This window comes from Amphibalanus amphitrite, unplaced genomic scaffold (genome assembly GCF_019059575.1).
Source record: "Amphibalanus amphitrite isolate SeventyFive unplaced genomic scaffold, NRLGWU_Aamphi_draft 000211F_arrow, whole genome shotgun sequence".
Lineage (NCBI taxonomy): Eukaryota > Metazoa > Arthropoda > Thecostraca > Balanomorpha > Balanidae > Amphibalanus > Amphibalanus amphitrite.
In genome coordinates, this window is record NW_024881706.1 from 63,586 (window position 1) to 79,833 (window position 16,248).

General features: G+C 51.5%; 1 protein-coding gene and 1 long non-coding RNA gene across 7 annotated transcripts; one reads left to right on the forward strand and one right to left on the reverse strand.

Moving 5' to 3' along the window:
• Positions 1-171: 171 nt before the first annotated feature.
• Positions 172-11,580, forward strand: LOC122385172 (NAD(+) hydrolase tir-1-like). 6 transcript variants are annotated; one of them, XR_006257167.1, is made up of 5 exons: positions 172-283; positions 9,026-9,746; positions 10,639-10,835; positions 10,932-11,079; positions 11,257-11,580. XR_006257167.1 is itself a non-coding variant. In XM_043373243.1 (3 exons), the coding sequence occupies exons 1-3, from the start codon at positions 9,534-9,536 to the stop codon at positions 11,358-11,360; spliced, it is 465 nt and encodes a 154-aa protein (XP_043229178.1). In that variant the 5' UTR covers positions 9,519-9,533; the 3' UTR covers positions 11,361-11,580. The 6 variants fall into 6 exon arrangements, 2 of the variants coding, with proteins under 2 accessions (XP_043229178.1, XP_043229179.1); XR_006257169.1 differs by lacking the exon at positions 10,639-10,835 and having other exon boundaries at positions 174-283; XR_006257168.1 differs by lacking the exon at positions 9,026-9,746 and having other exon boundaries at positions 260-283; positions 10,712-10,835.
• Positions 11,581-12,274: 694 nt separating this feature from the next.
• LOC122385211 lies at positions 12,275-15,828 on the reverse strand. The gene is made up of 2 exons (XR_006257172.1): positions 15,643-15,828; positions 12,275-13,061 (listed from the first exon to the last, which is right to left on the reverse strand). It is a non-coding gene; the product is annotated as an uncharacterized LOC122385211 (long non-coding RNA).
• Between the last annotated feature and the right edge of the window lie 420 nt (positions 15,829-16,248).

The following is a 16,248-nucleotide window of genomic DNA, read 5'->3' on the forward strand; positions in this document are numbered from 1 at the left end:
AGGTCAAGGTCATTTTTAGCGGACCCTTTCGATTCACATATAAATTTTTATCCCAATACAATTTTTAATTTTGGTTATTATTCTGCATATTGTTAGGCTTGGCAGGTCTTAAATTATTTTAAAATATTTAAATAATTTAACCTTTAATTCACCTATCCCAACATGGCTACCGTGCGAGCACCTATCAAAACCTTGATGAAAATAACAAACCGAAAATCCATTTGACCTTGGACGTGCCCCGTGCCGGTGCACTGGCCTTAGGGGTGCTGAAGAACTTGATTTGGTAGGTATAGTGTGTTTTGGTGTGGGTTATTGTAATTTTAATGTATTGCACGTTGCCTGATTTGTGACACAACTTACAAAATTGAAATAGCAGTCGTAAGTAGTGTTAGTGTCGCAAGTTGACCTTGCCTTGGGGTATACCGAATAGGTCACAGGTCATTCGGGTCATTGCCTCGAAATTTACGTGGTACGTGTAAAATTGTTTGAACTTGAGATCCTGAAAATTTTGTTGCAATCCATTGATGCTAATGCAAGTTATAGAGCTTGAACTGACAGGTCGTTTATGAGGCCTCCATCCATGCCAGCGAGGCAGCAAGAGTGTTGAAAATGGTCCATAATATGCTATTTCACATTTATTGGGGTATTCAGGAATTGGAAGTAGCCTAACACCATTCCAGCAACTACTGGCGAATCCAGAAAGGCGGTCTTGGACGCTGCAAGGGTCATCCCCCCAAAAATTCTCCCGATTCCAAAAACGTGTCCCAGATGACCCCCATGACCTCCAACGAGCTCTGCGATGACCCCAAGTTGACCTTTTTGACCTGACGTGTCCCAGATGACCTCTGTGACCTCCAGTTTAGCTCTGATAACTCTAAGCTGACCTCTGTGACCTGGCATGTCCCAGATGACCTCCATTTGAGCTCTGTGATGACCCCAACTTGACCTCTGGGACCTCACGTGTCCCATATGACCTCTGTAACCTCTAAGTTATCTTTCTGATGACCCCAAGCTGAACTCTGTGACCTGACATGTCCCAGAAGACCCCCAGTTGAGCTCTGTGATGACCATAAGTTGACCTCTGTGACCTGACGTGCCTCCAAGTTGCCCTTTGTGACTGACGTGTCTCAGCTGCATCAGTGGTCTCCAATTGAGCTCTGTGATGACCCCAAGTTGACATCTGTGACCTGACGTGTCTCATATGACCTCCAATTGAGGTCTCTGATAACCCCAAGCTGACCTCTGTGACCTGACATGTCCCATATGACCTCTGTGACCTCTAAGTGACCTCCCTCATGACCCCAAGTTGACCTGTGTGACATGACGTGTCCCATATGACCTCTGCGACCTCTAAGTGATCTCTCTGATTACCCCAAGCTAACCTCTGTGACCTGACGTGTCCAAGATGACCCCCATGACCTTCAATCGAGCTCTGTGATGACCCAGGTTGACCTCTGTGACTTGACATGTCCCAGATGACCTCCGTAACCTCCAATCGGGCTCTTTGATGACCCCAAGCTGACCTCTGTGACCTGACGTGTCCCAGATGACCTTCAATTGAGCTCTGTGATGACCCCAAGTTGACCTCTTTGACTTGACGTGTCCCATATGACCTCTGTGACATCAAGTGACCTCTCTGATAACTCCAAGCTGATCTCTGTGACCTGACATGTCCAAGATGACCTCCAATTGAGCTCTCTGATAACCCCAAGCTGACCTCTGTGACCTGACATGTCCCATATGACCTCTGTGACCTCTAAGTGACCTCCCTCATGACCCCAAGTTGACCTGTGTGACCTGACGTGTCCCAGATGACCTCCGTGACCTCCAATTGAGCTCTGATGACTCCAAGCTGACCTCTGTGACCTGATATGTCCCAGATGACCTCCAATTGAGCTCACTGATGACCCCCAAGTTGACCTCTGTGACCTGACGTGTCCCATATGACCTCTGCGACCTCTAAGTGACCTCTCTGATGACCTTAAGCTGACCTCTGTGACCTGACGTGTCCCAGATGACCTCCGTGACCTCCAATTGAGCTCTGATGACTCCAAGCTGACCTCTGTGACCTGATATGTGCCACATGATCTCCAATTGAGCTATTTGATGATCCTAAGCTGACCTCTGTGACCTGACGTGTCCCAAATGACCCTCAGTTGAGCTCTGTGATGACCCCAAGTTGACCTCTGTGACTTGACGTGTCCCATATGACCTCTGTGACATCAAGTGACCTCTCTGATGGCTCCAAGCTGATCTCTGTGACCTGACATGTCCCAGATGACCTCCAATTGAGCTCTCTGATAGCCCCAAGCTGATCTCTGTGACCTGACATGTCCCATATGACCTCTGTGACCTTTAAGTGACCTCCCTCATGACCCCAAGTTGACCTGTGTGACCTGACGTGTCCCAGATGACCTCCGTGACCTCCAATTGAGCTCTGATGACTCCAAGCTGATCTCTGTGACCTGATATGTCCCAGATGACCTCCAATTGAGTTCACTGATGACCCCCAAGTTGATCTCTGTGACCTGACGTGTCCCATATGAACTCTGCGACCTCTAAGTGACTTCTCTGATGACCTTAAGCTGACCTCTGTGACCTGACGTGTCCCAGATGACCTCCGTGACCTCCAATTGAGCTCTGATGACTCCAAGCTGACCTCTGTGACCTGATATGTCCCAGATGACCTCCAATTGAGCTCTTTGATGATCCTAAGCTGACCTCTCTGACCTTAGGTGTCCCAGATGACCTCCAATTGAGCTCTGATAACCCCAAGTTGACCTCTGTGACCTGACATGTCCCATATGACCTCCACGACCTCTAAGTGACCTCTCTGATGACCCCAAGCTGACATGTGATCTGACGTGTCCAAGATGACCCCCATATGACCTTCAATCGAGCTCTGTGATGACCCCAAGTTGACCTTTTTGACCTGACGTGTCCCAGATGACCTCTGTGACCTCCAGTTTAGCTCTGATAACTCCAAGCTGACCTCTGTGACCTGACGTGTCCCATATGACCTCTGTGACGTCTAAGTGACTTTTCTGATGACCCCAAGCTGACCTCTGTGACCTGACGTGTCCCAGATGACCTCCGTGACCTCCAATTGAGCTCTGATGACTCCAAGCTGACCTCTGTGACCTGATATGTGCCACATGACCTCCAATTGAGCTATTTGATGATCCTAAGCTGACCTCTGTGACCTGACGTGTCCCAAATGACCCTCAGTTGAGCTGTTGAGCTCTGTGATGACCCCAAGTTGACCTCTGTGACTTGACGTGTCCCATATGACCTCTGTGACATCAAGTGACCTCTCTGATGGCTCCAAGCTGATCTCTGTGACCTGACATGTCCCAGATGACCTCCAATTGAGCTCTCTGATAGCCCCAAGCTGATCTCTGTGACCTGACATGTCCCATATGACCTCTGTGACCTTTAAGTGACCTCCCTCATGACCCCAAGTTGACCTGTGTGACCTGACGTGTCCCAGATGACCTCCGTGACCTCCAATTGAGCTCTGATGACTCCAAGCTGATCTCTGTGACCTGATATGTCCCAGATGACCTCCAATTGAGTTCACTGATGACCCCCAAGTTGATCTCTGTGACCTGACGTGTCCCATATGAACTCTGCGACCTCTAAGTGACTTCTCTGATGACCTTAAGCTGACCTCTGTGACCTGACGTGTCCCAGATGACCTCCGTGACCTCCAATTGAGCTCTGATGACTCCAAGCTGACCTCTGTGACCTGATATGTCCCAGATGACCTCCAATTGAGCTCTTTGATGATCCTAAGCTGACCTCTCTGACCTTAGGTGTCCCAGATGACCTCCAATTGAGCTCTGATAACCCCAAGTTGACCTCTGTGACCTGACATGTCCCATATGACCTCCACGACCTCTAAGTGACCTCTCTGATGACCCCAAGCTGACATGTGACCTGACGTGTCCAAGATGACCCCCATGACCTTCAATCGAGCTCTGTGATGACCCCAAGTTGACCTTTTTGACCTGACGTGTCCCAGATGACCTCCGTGACCTCCAGTTTAGCTCTGATAACTCCAAGCTGACCTCTGTGACCTGACGTGTCCCATATGACCTCTGTGACGTCTAAGTGACTTTTCTGATGACCCCAAGCTGACCTCTGTGACCTGACGTGTCCCAGATGACCTCCGTGACCTCCAATTGAGCTCTGATGACTCCAAGCTGACCTCTGTGACCTGATATGTCCCAGATGACCTCCAATTGAGCTCACTGATGACCCCCAAGTTGACCTCTGTGACCTGACGTGTCCCATATGACCTCTGCGACCTCTAAGTGACCTCTCTGATGACCTTAAGCTGACCTCTGTGACCTGACGTGTCCCAGATGACCTCCGTGACCTCCAATTGAGCTCTGATGACTCCAAGCTGACCTCTGTGACCTGATATGTGCCACATGACCTCCAATTGAGCTATTTGATGATCCTAAGCTGACCTTTGTGACCTGACGTGTCCCAAATGACCCTCAGTTGAGCTCTGTGATGACCCCAAGTTGACCTCTGTGACTTGACGTGTCCCATATGACCTCTGTGACATCAAGTGACCTCTCTGATGGCTCCAAGCTGATCTCTGTGACCTGACATGTCCCAGATGACCTCCAATTGAGCTCTCTGATAGCCCCAAGCTGACCTCTGTGACCTGACATGTCCCATATGACCTCTGTGACCTTTAAGTGACATCCCTCATGACCCCAAGTTGACCTGTGTGACCTGACGTGTCCCAGATGACCTCCGTGACCTCCAATTGAGCTCTGATGACTCCAAGCTGATCTCTGTGACCTGATATGTCCCAGATGACCTCCAATTGAGTTCACTGATGACCCCCAAGTTGATCTCTGTGACCTGACGTGTCCCATATGAACTCTGCGACCTCTAAGTGACCTCTCTGATGACCTTAAGCTGACCTCTGTGACCTGACGTGTCCCAGATGACCTCCGTGACCTCCAATTGAGCTCTGATGACTCCAAGCTGACCTCTGTGACCTGATATGTCCCAGATGATCTCCAATTGAGCTCTTTGATGATCCTAAGCTGACCTCTCTGACCTTAGGTGTCCCAGATGACCTCTGCGACCTCTAAGTGACCTCTCTGATGACCTCAAGTTGACCTCTGTGATTTGACGTGTCCCATATGACCTCTGTGACCTCAAGTGACCTCGCTGATGACTCCAAGCTGATATGTGACCTGACATGTCCCAGATGACCTCCAATTGAGCTCTCTCATGACCCCAAGCTGACCTGTGTGACCTGACGTGTCCCAGATGATCTCCGTGACCTCCAATTGAGCTCTGATGACTCCCAGCTGACCTCTGTGACCTGATATGTCCCAGATGATCTCCAATTGAGCTCTTTGATGATCCTAAGCTGACCTCTCTGACCTTAGGTGTCCCAGATGACCTCCAATTGAGCTCTGATAACCCCAAGTTGACCTCTGTGACCTGACATGTCCCATATGACCTCTGTGACCTTTAAGTGACATCCCTCATGACCCCAAGTTGACCTGTGTGACATGACGTGTCCCAGATGACCTCCGTGACCTCCAATTGAGCTCTGATGACTCCAAGCTGATCTCTGTGACCTGATATGTCCCAGATGACCTCCAATTGAGTTCACTGATGACCCCCAAGTTGATCTCTGTGACCTGACGTGTCCCATATGAACTCTGCGACCTCTAAGTGACCTCTCTGATGACCTTAAGCTGACCTCTGTGACCTGACGTGTCCCAGATGACCTCCGTGACCTCCAATTGAGCTCTGATGACTCCAAGCTGACCTCTGTGACCTGATATGTCCCAGATGACCTCCAATTGAGCTCTTTGATGATCCTAAGCTGACCTCTCTGACCTTAGGTGTCCCAGATGACCTCCAATTGAGCTCTGATAACCCCAAGTTGACCTCTGTGACCTGACATGTCCCATATGACCTCCACGACCTCTAAGTGACCTCTCTGATGACCCCAAGCTGACATGTGACCTGACGTGTCCAAGATGACCCCCATGACCTTCAATCGAGCTCTGTGATGACCCCAAGTTGACCTTTTTGACCTGACGTGTCCCAGATGACCTCCGTGACCTCCAGTTTAGCTCTGATAACTCCAAGCTGACCTCTGTGACCTGACGTGTCCCATATGACCTCTGTGACGTCTAAGTGACTTTTCTGATGACCCCAAGCTGACCTCTGTGACCTGACGTGTCCCAGATGACCTCCGTGACCTCCAATTGAGCTCTGATGACTCCAAGCTGACCTCTGTGACCTGATATGTCCCAGATGACCTCCAATTGAGCTCACTGATGACCCCCAAGTTGACCTCTGTGACCTGACGTGTCCCATATGACCTCTGCGACCTCTAAGTGACCTCTCTGATGACCTTAAGCTGACCTCTGTGACCTGACGTGTCCCAGATGACCTCCGTGACCTCCAATTGAGCTCTGATGACTCCAAGCTGACCTCTGTGACCTGATATGTGCCACATGACCTCCAATTGAGCTATTTGATGATCCTAAGCTGACCTCTGTGACCTGACGTGTCCCAAATGACCCTCAGTTGAGCTCTGTGATGACCCCAAGTTGACCTCTGTGACTTGACGTGTCCCATATGACCTCTGTGACATCAAGTGACCTCTCTGATGGCTCCAAGCTGATCTCTGTGACCTGACATGTCCCAGATGACCTCCAATTGAGCTCTCTGATAGCCCCAAGCTGACCTCTGTGACCTGACATGTCCCATATGACCTCTGTGACCTTTAAGTGACATCCCTCATTACCCCAAGTTGACCTGTGTGACCTGACGTGTCCCAGATGACCTCCGTGACCTCCAATTGAGCTCTGATGACTCCAAGCTGATCTCTGTGACCTGATATGTCCCAGATGACCTCCAATTGAGTTCACTGATGACCCCCAAGTTGATCTCTGTGACCTGACGTGTCCCATATGAACTCTGCGACCTCTAAGTGACCTCTCTGATGACCTTAAGCTGACCTCTGTGACCTGACGTGTCCCAGATGACCTCCGTGACCTCCAATTGAGCTCTGATGACTCCAAGCTGACCTCTGTGACCTGATATGTCCCAGATGATCTCCAATTGAGCTCTTTGATGATCCTAAGCTGACCTCTCTGACCTTAGGTGTCCCAGATGACCTCTGCGACCTCTAAGTGACCTCTCTGATGACCTCAAGTTGACCTCTGTGATTTGACGTGTCCCATATGACCTCTGTGACCTCAAGTGACCTCGCTGATGACTCCAAGCTGATATGTGACCTGACATGTCCCAGATGACCTCCAATTGAGCTCTCTCATGACCCCAAGCTGACCTGTGTGACCTGACGTGTCCCAGATGATCTCCGTGACCTCCAATTGAGCTCTGATGACTCCCAGCTGACCTCTGTGACCTGATATGTCCCAGATGACCTCTAATTGAGCTCACTGATAACCCCAAGTTGACCTATGTGACCTGACGTGTCCCATATGACCTCTGCGACCTCTAAGTGACCTCTCTGTTGACCTTAAGCTGACCTCTGTGACCTGACGTGTCCCAGATGACCTCCGTGACCTCCAATTGAGCTCTGATGACTCCAAGCTGACCTCTGTGACCTGATATGTCCCAGAAGACCTCCAATTGAGCTCACTGATGACCCCAAGTTGCCCTCTGTGACCTGACGTGTCCCATATGACCTCTGCGACCTCTAAGTGACCTCTCTGATGACCCCAAGTTGGCCTCTGTGACCTGACATGTCCCATATGACCTCTGTGACCTCTAAGTGACCTCTCTCATGACCCCAAGCTGACCTGTGTGACCTGACGTGTCCCAGATGACCTCTGTGACCTCCTATTGAGCTCTGATGACTCCAAGCTGACCTCTGTGACCTGATATGTCCCAGATGACCTCCAATTGAGCTCTTTGATGATCCTAAGCTGACCTCTGTGACCTGACGTGTCCCAAATGACCCTCAGTTGAGCTCTGTGATGACCCCAAGTTGACCTCTGTGACTTGACGTGTCCCATATGACCTCTGTGACATCAAGTGACCTCTCTGATGACTCCAAGCTGATCTCTGTGACCTGACATGTCCCAGATGACCTCCAATTGAGCTCTCTGATAACCCCAAGCTGACCTCTGTGACCTGATATGTCCCAGATGACCTCCAATTGAGCTCACTGATGACCCCAAGCTGACCTCTGTGACCTGACGTGTCCCATTTGACCTCTGCGACCTCTAAGTGACCTCTCTGATGACCTCAAGTTGACCTCTGTGATTTGACGTGTCCCATATGACCTCTGTGACCTCAAGTGACCTCGCTGATGACTCCAAGCTGATCTGTGACCTGACGTGTCCCAAATGACCCTCAGTTGAGCTCTGTGATGACCCCAAGTTGACCTCTGTGACTTGACGTGTCCCATATGACCTCTGTGACATCAAGTGACCTCTCTGATGACTCCAAGCTGATCTCTGTGACCTGACATGTCCCAGATGACCTCCAATTGAGCAGTCTCTGATAACCCCAAGCTGACCTCTGTGACCTGACATGTCCCATATGACCTCTGTGACCTCTAAGTGACCTCTCTCATGACCCCAAGTTGACCCGTGTGACCTGACGTGTCCCAGATGACCTCCGTGACCTCCAATTGAGCTCTGTGATGACCCAAGTTGACCTCTGCGACTTTACGTGTCCCAGATGACTTCTGTAACCTCCAATTGAGCTCTTTGGTGATCCCAAGCTGACCTCTGTGACCTGACGTGCCCCAAAGTTGCCCTTTGTGACCGACGTGTCTCAGATTGCCTCCGTGGTCTCCAATTGAGTTCTGTGATGACCCCAAGTTGACCTCTGTGACCTGACGTGTCCCAGATGACCCCCATGTCTCTCTCTCTCTCTCTCTCTCTCTTTCTCTCTCTTTCTCTTCACGTGCCGGTGTCGCGGATCCTATAGGCAAATTTTGTACATACCAGTGTTGATACCCAGTCTCTGACCGGACATGTATTTTTCCTTCCCTTAGGATGCCGGCGGCGGCGACGACAGTGCGCCGGCGCACATCTCTATGGAGGTGGACACGGCGACCCTTGGGCGACCGCCGCTGCCGCGGTTTGCTACAGGTGGCCATGGCCACTAATCTGTCACGAACTTCTGACAGTGAACGCCAGTCGGTTCTCGGATGTGAGGACGCGCCCGTCGAATCAAGTGACGGAGATGCACCGTGTGACAGTGTGCGTTTTCCGGGCGAGTTCGTTGCGCTGTGTGCCGGTCGTGCGCGGGACTGGTACCACCCGTCGTTCCACCAGTTCTCAGTGCTGCAGCGCGCCGTGCGCGATCTCAGTGCCGCCGTCGAGGAGACTGTGCGCCGCGAGCTGCCGCCCGAGGACCGGCCGGCGCTGACCCGGCTGTAGCCGCTGGCTGACGGCGCGCTGTCGCTGCGTCCGCCGACCCTGCGCCGGTCGCGCCGGGAGGCCGAGCTGCTGACCCAGCTGCAGCAGCTGGCGGTGGCCCTGGACGGCGCCTGCCCCCTGATGGCGGGTGGCAGCTGCGGGAGCCACGTGACGCCGTCTGCGCTCTCGGCAGCGTGCCACCTGGAGCCGCATGCAGACCGCGTTGCCAGAGCTGCGTCGTCTGACGTCGGGTCTGCTGCGACTGGTGACGCGCCAGAGGACGCGCTGGTCACCGCCGCGAGCCCGGATCGAGACGGACACGGAGACAGTTCCGAACGGAGCCTCCCTCACCAGGTGGGTCCTGCGGCGCCAATACTCGTCCGTAGGTGGGGCGAGATGGATAGGTATCTGAGCACTTGGGAGGGCAGTTGTCGGGTGATGACCCACGAGGTCACGCAAAGTAAGGGGAAGTAACATGAGTACCTATGCAAGTGAAACCGCTTGATTGCGATGACCTCATGTGACCTCACCTAACTTTCGTGTGACCTCCCCGACCGTAGGACAATGCGTGATCTTGTTTTTTTTTTTTTTTTGCTCGGTTTTATTGAATGTTTTCACATGTGTAGACATCATACACTACAGTCCGGGATCTGTGCAAAAGCTTTTCAGCTTATTTGCTTATTTCATGGCACCTCTCCCTCACACACTCACGACGTCACACGTCATTCACGACGAGAAAAAAAAAACTTGTTTGACTTTGTGGGGCGTCGCCAGACTTATTATAGCTCATCTGACCTCTACTGATTCTTTGTGATCTCATATGACCTCTAGAGACTTCGCATGACCACGTGAGCTTTCCTCAACCTCCTTTTACCTCGCTGAACTTTGAGTGGCTTCTCCCACCCTCACCTGACTTCCTGTGACCTCGTAGGACCCGTCGTCTTCGTGTGACTACTTGTGACATTCGTTTGTTTTCCTGTGACCTATACCGACTTTTGTGACCTCGCCTAGCTGTAACCTCGCTCCTGTCACCTTCTGTCAGCTCCCGTAAGCTCCTTGCAGCTCCCGTAAGCTTCTTTCAGCTCCCGTAAGTTCCTTTCAGCTTTGGCAGCTCACGATAGCTCATGACAGCTGCCGTAGGCTCCTGGCAGCTCCTGTCAGCTCCCGTAAGTTGTATATCTGATCCCACCCTGACCATATTCCTGCCCTCACTTTCTTTGACCGTCCATTGTTCGTCGGTCGCCAGGAGAGCTTGACGCTGCTGCGAGCACCACAGGGCTACTAGCCTAGCGGTACGTCACGTGCTGCTGGTTTTCTAGAGACGGATGTTTGCTGATATTAGGCTGTTAAGACTGAGCCGTGATGCAGTGGCCGGTGGGAGTGCCGGCGCCGGTCGTGGTGGACCCGACGCCCAGCGCTCCGCTTCGCGCTGCTACCACACAGGTAGGGTTCGGCACACCGACTCCCGATGGCTACGTGGACAGTGAAAATATTGCAATGCTATGGTACAGGTAGAGTGACCGTTCCGTTCTTTGTCAGGTCTCTGAATGGAGCTGCGTTCCGGTGGGCGGCTGGCTGCGCTCTCTCGGTCTGGCCCAGTACGCCGACGCGTTCGTCGCCCGCTCTGTGGATGGCGCCCGGCTTCTGGGGCTCACCGAACAGGCTATGGAAGACGAGCCCGACGTCGGTGAGAGATTCACATTGCTAGCTGAGAAGGTGGATGTGACTCAAATTATTCAGTTCATAGCCTGATTTATTTAGCTTAATCTATTGGTATTAATCGTATTGCCGCCATTAACCTGACTCCTGACTCGTGATTGTGGTTGCCTCAGTTGTAGGCCTTAAGTGCACCGCATTTTGACAGGTCTCGACGTGGCGACCTCGGAGCCAGCGTGTTGGGTCTCGGCTTCCCGCCACTCACCGGCGGACCTTTCCGCTTCGTGGACCGCATCGGTCCCGCACAGCTAGTCAAGGACATGGAGCGCTTCGCCGTCGTCAATGGCGTCGGCTTCGAGCCGTGCCTGACCGTGCACTACCAGGCCGCTAGCGGCACCAAGTTCTGTTCGGCCGGGCCTCGTGTAATGCCCACATGTGATGACCGAGTGTATACGCATGTGAAGCCGCTCCGCGTGTGTACCAGCGCTGGGCGTGTTCAGTTTCAAAGTAAATATAGAACCCTGGTGATCAAGCTACAGCTTTTGACGAGAAATAGAGTGAGGTCATTTTGAAAGCGATCAGACGGTAGCGCCGCCGTTCTTTGGCACGCCTTAGCATGCATCTGTGCTACACTAAAAGTTTAGACTCGTGTCTTTCAAGGTCAGCAGGGTGAGGGCACCAGGTACTTCAAGTGGCCTCGTCTCAGGTAGAGTTCTAATACTCGTTCTAATACTACCAACACATCTAGTCAAGGAGCTGAGTTGAAATCGAGGGGATGGGGGGCTGTTCAGCCCCTTCACTGGGAGGTTCACGGTTCAGCCCCTCCCCCACCAGGCGCGAAAATCTAGGAGCCCCAGCGTGGAGTGAGATATAACCTTTTCGCAGCACGTGATCGGGCATTGCATCGAATGACACTGGGCGATTGAAAGATGTTTCAGCTCGCTTGTCAAGGCAAACATTTATTCACAACGAAAACAGACATAGGCACATGTGGATTGCTAATGGATAATGGATAATGGCAACGGGTAACACCCAGGTCGTGCACCGTTTGCTGGAGAGCCAGCGGCTAGTGCGTCCCGCGCGTGGTCGCCACGGACGCCGTTCGTCACCCAGACAGCCGGCGGACCGGCGGACCGGCCGGGACGCCTAACGACAGACAAAACCACCCCTCATGGCTATGTAGCGGGGCCGGGCTACCAGTGAGAGGTCACGGAAAGGTCAGCTCATAATGTGCACGGCGTGACATACAGTGTTAATGTCATCCCGCGGTCGCCGGACAGTGAAAAATTGGACAATGACATTTCGCCGTCAAGACGAGCTCTACTGTCTACAAGACACAAGTAGTCTACATACGCTCAGCGACGAGCGCAGGCCGCCGGAGGATCTCGACACGGTGCTGGCGCTGTGCGCGCGCCGCTTCCGCTCGTATATATTGTATTATCAGCTTTAGTATGTAGTATGCATTATCAGCATTTTTTTTATATAGTATGTATTATTATTATATAGTATGTATTATCAGCTTTTTTTCCAAAGCTTCAGAGTTGTGTCGCCCTCGCCACCACCTCCACAGGCTCCGCCCGCGCCGCTGCCGCCCCATCTACTCGAGGAGCAGCGAGCGTAGGTACGCCGCGCGACTGCTGGAGGTGATCGAGAGCGAGAAGTGCGGCATTAGCGCCTACGCGGCATTATATACCACCAGCAGACAGGATTTGATCTCTAGCAGACAAGCTTCTATCGGTGCCCCGCGCCGTCTCTCAACAATCGTCCACAGCCGCGGCTCCTGTGTACTGAGACGCTGTCACGACCGCGTCGTATCGCGACTGGAAGCCAGCCCACTGCCCGGTCTCTGCCGCGTCTCCGGCGGTTGGGACCTGTGCCGGGGGCGCCTCCTCCAACAGATTAGTGGCCATCGCCACCTGTAGCAAACCGCGGCAGCGGCGGTCGCCCAAGGGTCGCCGTGTCCACCTCCATAGAGATGTGCGCCGGCGCACTGTCGTCGCCGCCGCCGGCATCCTAAGGGAAGGAAAAATACATGTCCGGTCAGAGACTGGGGATCAACACTGGTATGTACAAAATTTGCCTATAGGATCCGCGACACCGGCACGTGAAGAGAAAGAGAGAGAAAGAGAGAGAGAGAGAGAGAGACATGGGGGTCATCTGGGACACGTCAGGTCACAGAGGTCAACTTGGAGTCATCAGAGAGGTCACATAGAGGTCACAGAGGTCATATGGGACACGCCAAGTCACAGAGGTCAACTTGGGGTCATCACAGAACTCAATTGGAGACCACGGAGGCAATCTGAGACAAGTCGGTCACAAAGGGCAACTTGGGGGCACGTCAGGTCACAGAGGTCAACTTAGGGTCATCACAGAGCTCAATTGAGGGTCATCTGGGACAGGTCAGGTCACAGAGGTCAACTTGGGGTCATCAGTGAGCTCAATTAGAGGTCATCTGGGACATATCAGGTCACAGAGGTCTGCTTGGAGTCATCAGAGCTCAATTGGAGGTCACGGAGGTCATCTGGGACACGTCAGGTCACACAGGTCAGCTTGGGGTCATCAGAGGTCACTTAGAGGTCGTGGAGGTCATATGGGACATGTCAGGTCACAGAGGTCAACTTGGGGTTATCAGAGAGCTCAATTGGAGGTCATCTGGGACACCTAAGGTCACAGAGGTCAGATTGGAGTCATCAGAGAGCTCAATTGGAGGTCACTGAGGTCATCTGGGACACATTAGGTAACAGAGGTCAACTTGGGGTTATCACAGAGCTCTGTTGGAGATCATGGGGGTCATCTGGGACATGTCAAGTCACAGAGGTCAACTTGGTTCATCACAGAGCTCGATTGAAGGTCATGGGGGTCATTTTGGACACGTCAGGTCACAGAGGTCAGCTTGGGGTCATCAGAGAGTTCACTTAGAGGTCGCAGAGGTCATATGGGACACGTCAGGTCATAGAGGTCAACTTGGGGACATCAGTGAGCTCAATTGGAGGTCATCTGGGACATATCAGGTCACATAGGTCAGCTTGGAGTCATCAGAGCTCAATTGGAGGTCACGGATGTCATCTGGGACACGTCAGGTCACACAGGTCAGCTTGGGGTCATAAGGGAGGTCACTTAGAGGTCACAGAGGTCATATGGGACATGTCAGGTCACAGAGGTCAGCTTGGGGTTATCAGAGAGCTCAATTGGAGGTCATCTGGGACATGTCAGGTCACAGAGATCAGCTTGGAGTCATCAGAGAGGTCACTTGATGTCACAGAGGTCATATGGGACACGTCAAGTCAAAGAGGTCAACTTGGGGTCATCACAGAGCTCAATTGAAGGTCATCTGGGACACGTCAGGTCACAGAGGTCAGCTTGGGGTCATCAAAGAGCCCGATTGGAGGTTACGGAGGTCATCTGGGACATGTCAAGTCACAGAGGTCAACCTGGGTCATCACAGAGCTCGATTGAAGGTCATGGGGGTCATCTTGGACACGTCAGGTCACAGAGGTTAGCTTGGGGTAATCAGAGAGATCACTTAGAGGTCGCAGAGGTCATATGGGACACGTCATGTCACACAGGTCAACTTGGGGTCATGAGGGAGGTCACTTAGAGGTCACAGAGGTCATATGGGACATGTCAGGTCACAGAGGTCAGCTTGGGGTTATCAGAGACCTCAATTGGAGGTCATATGAGACACGTCAGGTCACAGATGTCAACTTGGGGTCATCACAGAGCTCAATTGGAGACCACTGATGCAGCTGAGACACGTCAGTCACAAAGGGCAACTTGGAGGCACGTCAGGTCACAGAGGTCAACTTATGGTCATCACAGAGCTCAACTGGGGGTCTTCTGGGACATGTCAGGTCACAGAGTTCAGCTTGGGGTCATCAGAAAGATAACTTAGAGGTTACAGAGGTCATATGGGACACGTGAGGTCCCAGAGGTCAAGTTGGGGTCATCACAGAGCTCAAATGGAGGTCATCTGGGACATGCCAGGTCACAGAGGTCAGCTTAGAGTTATCAGAGCTAAACTGGAGGTCACAGAGGTCATCTGGGACACGTCAGGTCAAAAAGGTCAACTTGGGGTCATCGCAGAGCTCGTTGGAGGTCATGGGGGTCATCTGGGACACGTTTTTGGAATCGGGAGAATTTTTGGGGGGATGACCCTTGCAGCGTCCAAGACCGCCTTTCTGGATTCGCCAGTAGTTGCTGGAATGGTGTTAGGCTACTTCCAATTCCTGAATACCCCAATAAATGTGAAATAGCATATTATGGACCATTTTCAACACTCTTGCTGCCTCGCTGGCATGGATGGAGGCCTCATAAACGACCTGTCAGTTCAAGCTCTATAACTTGCATTAGCATCAATGGATTGCAACAAAATTTTCAGGATCTCAAGTTCAAACAATTTTACACGTACCACGTAAATTTCGAGGCAATGACCCGAATGACCTGTGACCTATTCGGTATACCCCAAGGCAAGGTCAACTTGCGACACTAACACTACTTACGACTGCTATTTCAATTTTGTAAGTTGTGTCACAAATCAGGCAACGTGCAATACATTAAAATTACAATAACCCACACCAAAACACACTATACCTACCAAATCAAGTTCTTCAGCACCCCTAAGGCCAGTGCACCGGCACGGGGCACGTCCAAGGTCAAATGGATTTTCGGTTTGTTATTTTCATCAAGGTTTTGATAGGTGCTCGCACGGTAGCCATGTTGGGATAGGTGAATTAAAGGTTAAATTATTTAAATATTTTAAAATAATTTAAGACCTGCCAAGCCTAACAATATGCAGAATAATAACCAAAATTAAAAATTGTATTGGGATAAAAATTTATATGTGAATCGAAAGGGTCCGCTAAAAATGACCTTGACCTTTGACCCGTCATTTCTCCGTAGTTTGACCTTGCCAAAACAAGAAAAACCAGCAGTAGCATCTCCAACATTGGTTGCATCATTGAGCAAAAAATTATTGAAATCTAAGGGGTCCTCCTTTCTCACCTGACCACGTGGTCACTTCCACTTCCTGTATTACACATACGTGACCTTGATTCTGACCTTTGACCTATTATATATCAGTTCGTGCTGCTTGCCAAAGTAAGATACTGATATTTTTGAAATCAACTCTTCATGGACTATAGTTGTACCAATTTTTACGAGAATCCAAAGGGTCCGCCGAGAATGACCTTGAACTTTGACC

Bases quoted from the DNA above. Each gene is read 5' to 3' on its own strand.
- LOC122385172 (XM_043373243.1), top strand. From the start codon at position 9,534: ATGGCGGGTGGCAGCTGCGGGAGCCACGTGACGCCGTCTGCGCTCTCG. The intron at 9,747-10,931 runs GTGGGTCCTGCG...GTTCTTTGTCAG, and splicing joins AACGGAGCCTCCCTCACCAG to GTCTCTGAATGGAGCTGCGT. The intron at 11,080-11,256 runs GTGAGAGATTCA...GCATTTTGACAG, and splicing joins GGAAGACGAGCCCGACGTCG to GTCTCGACGTGGCGACCTCG.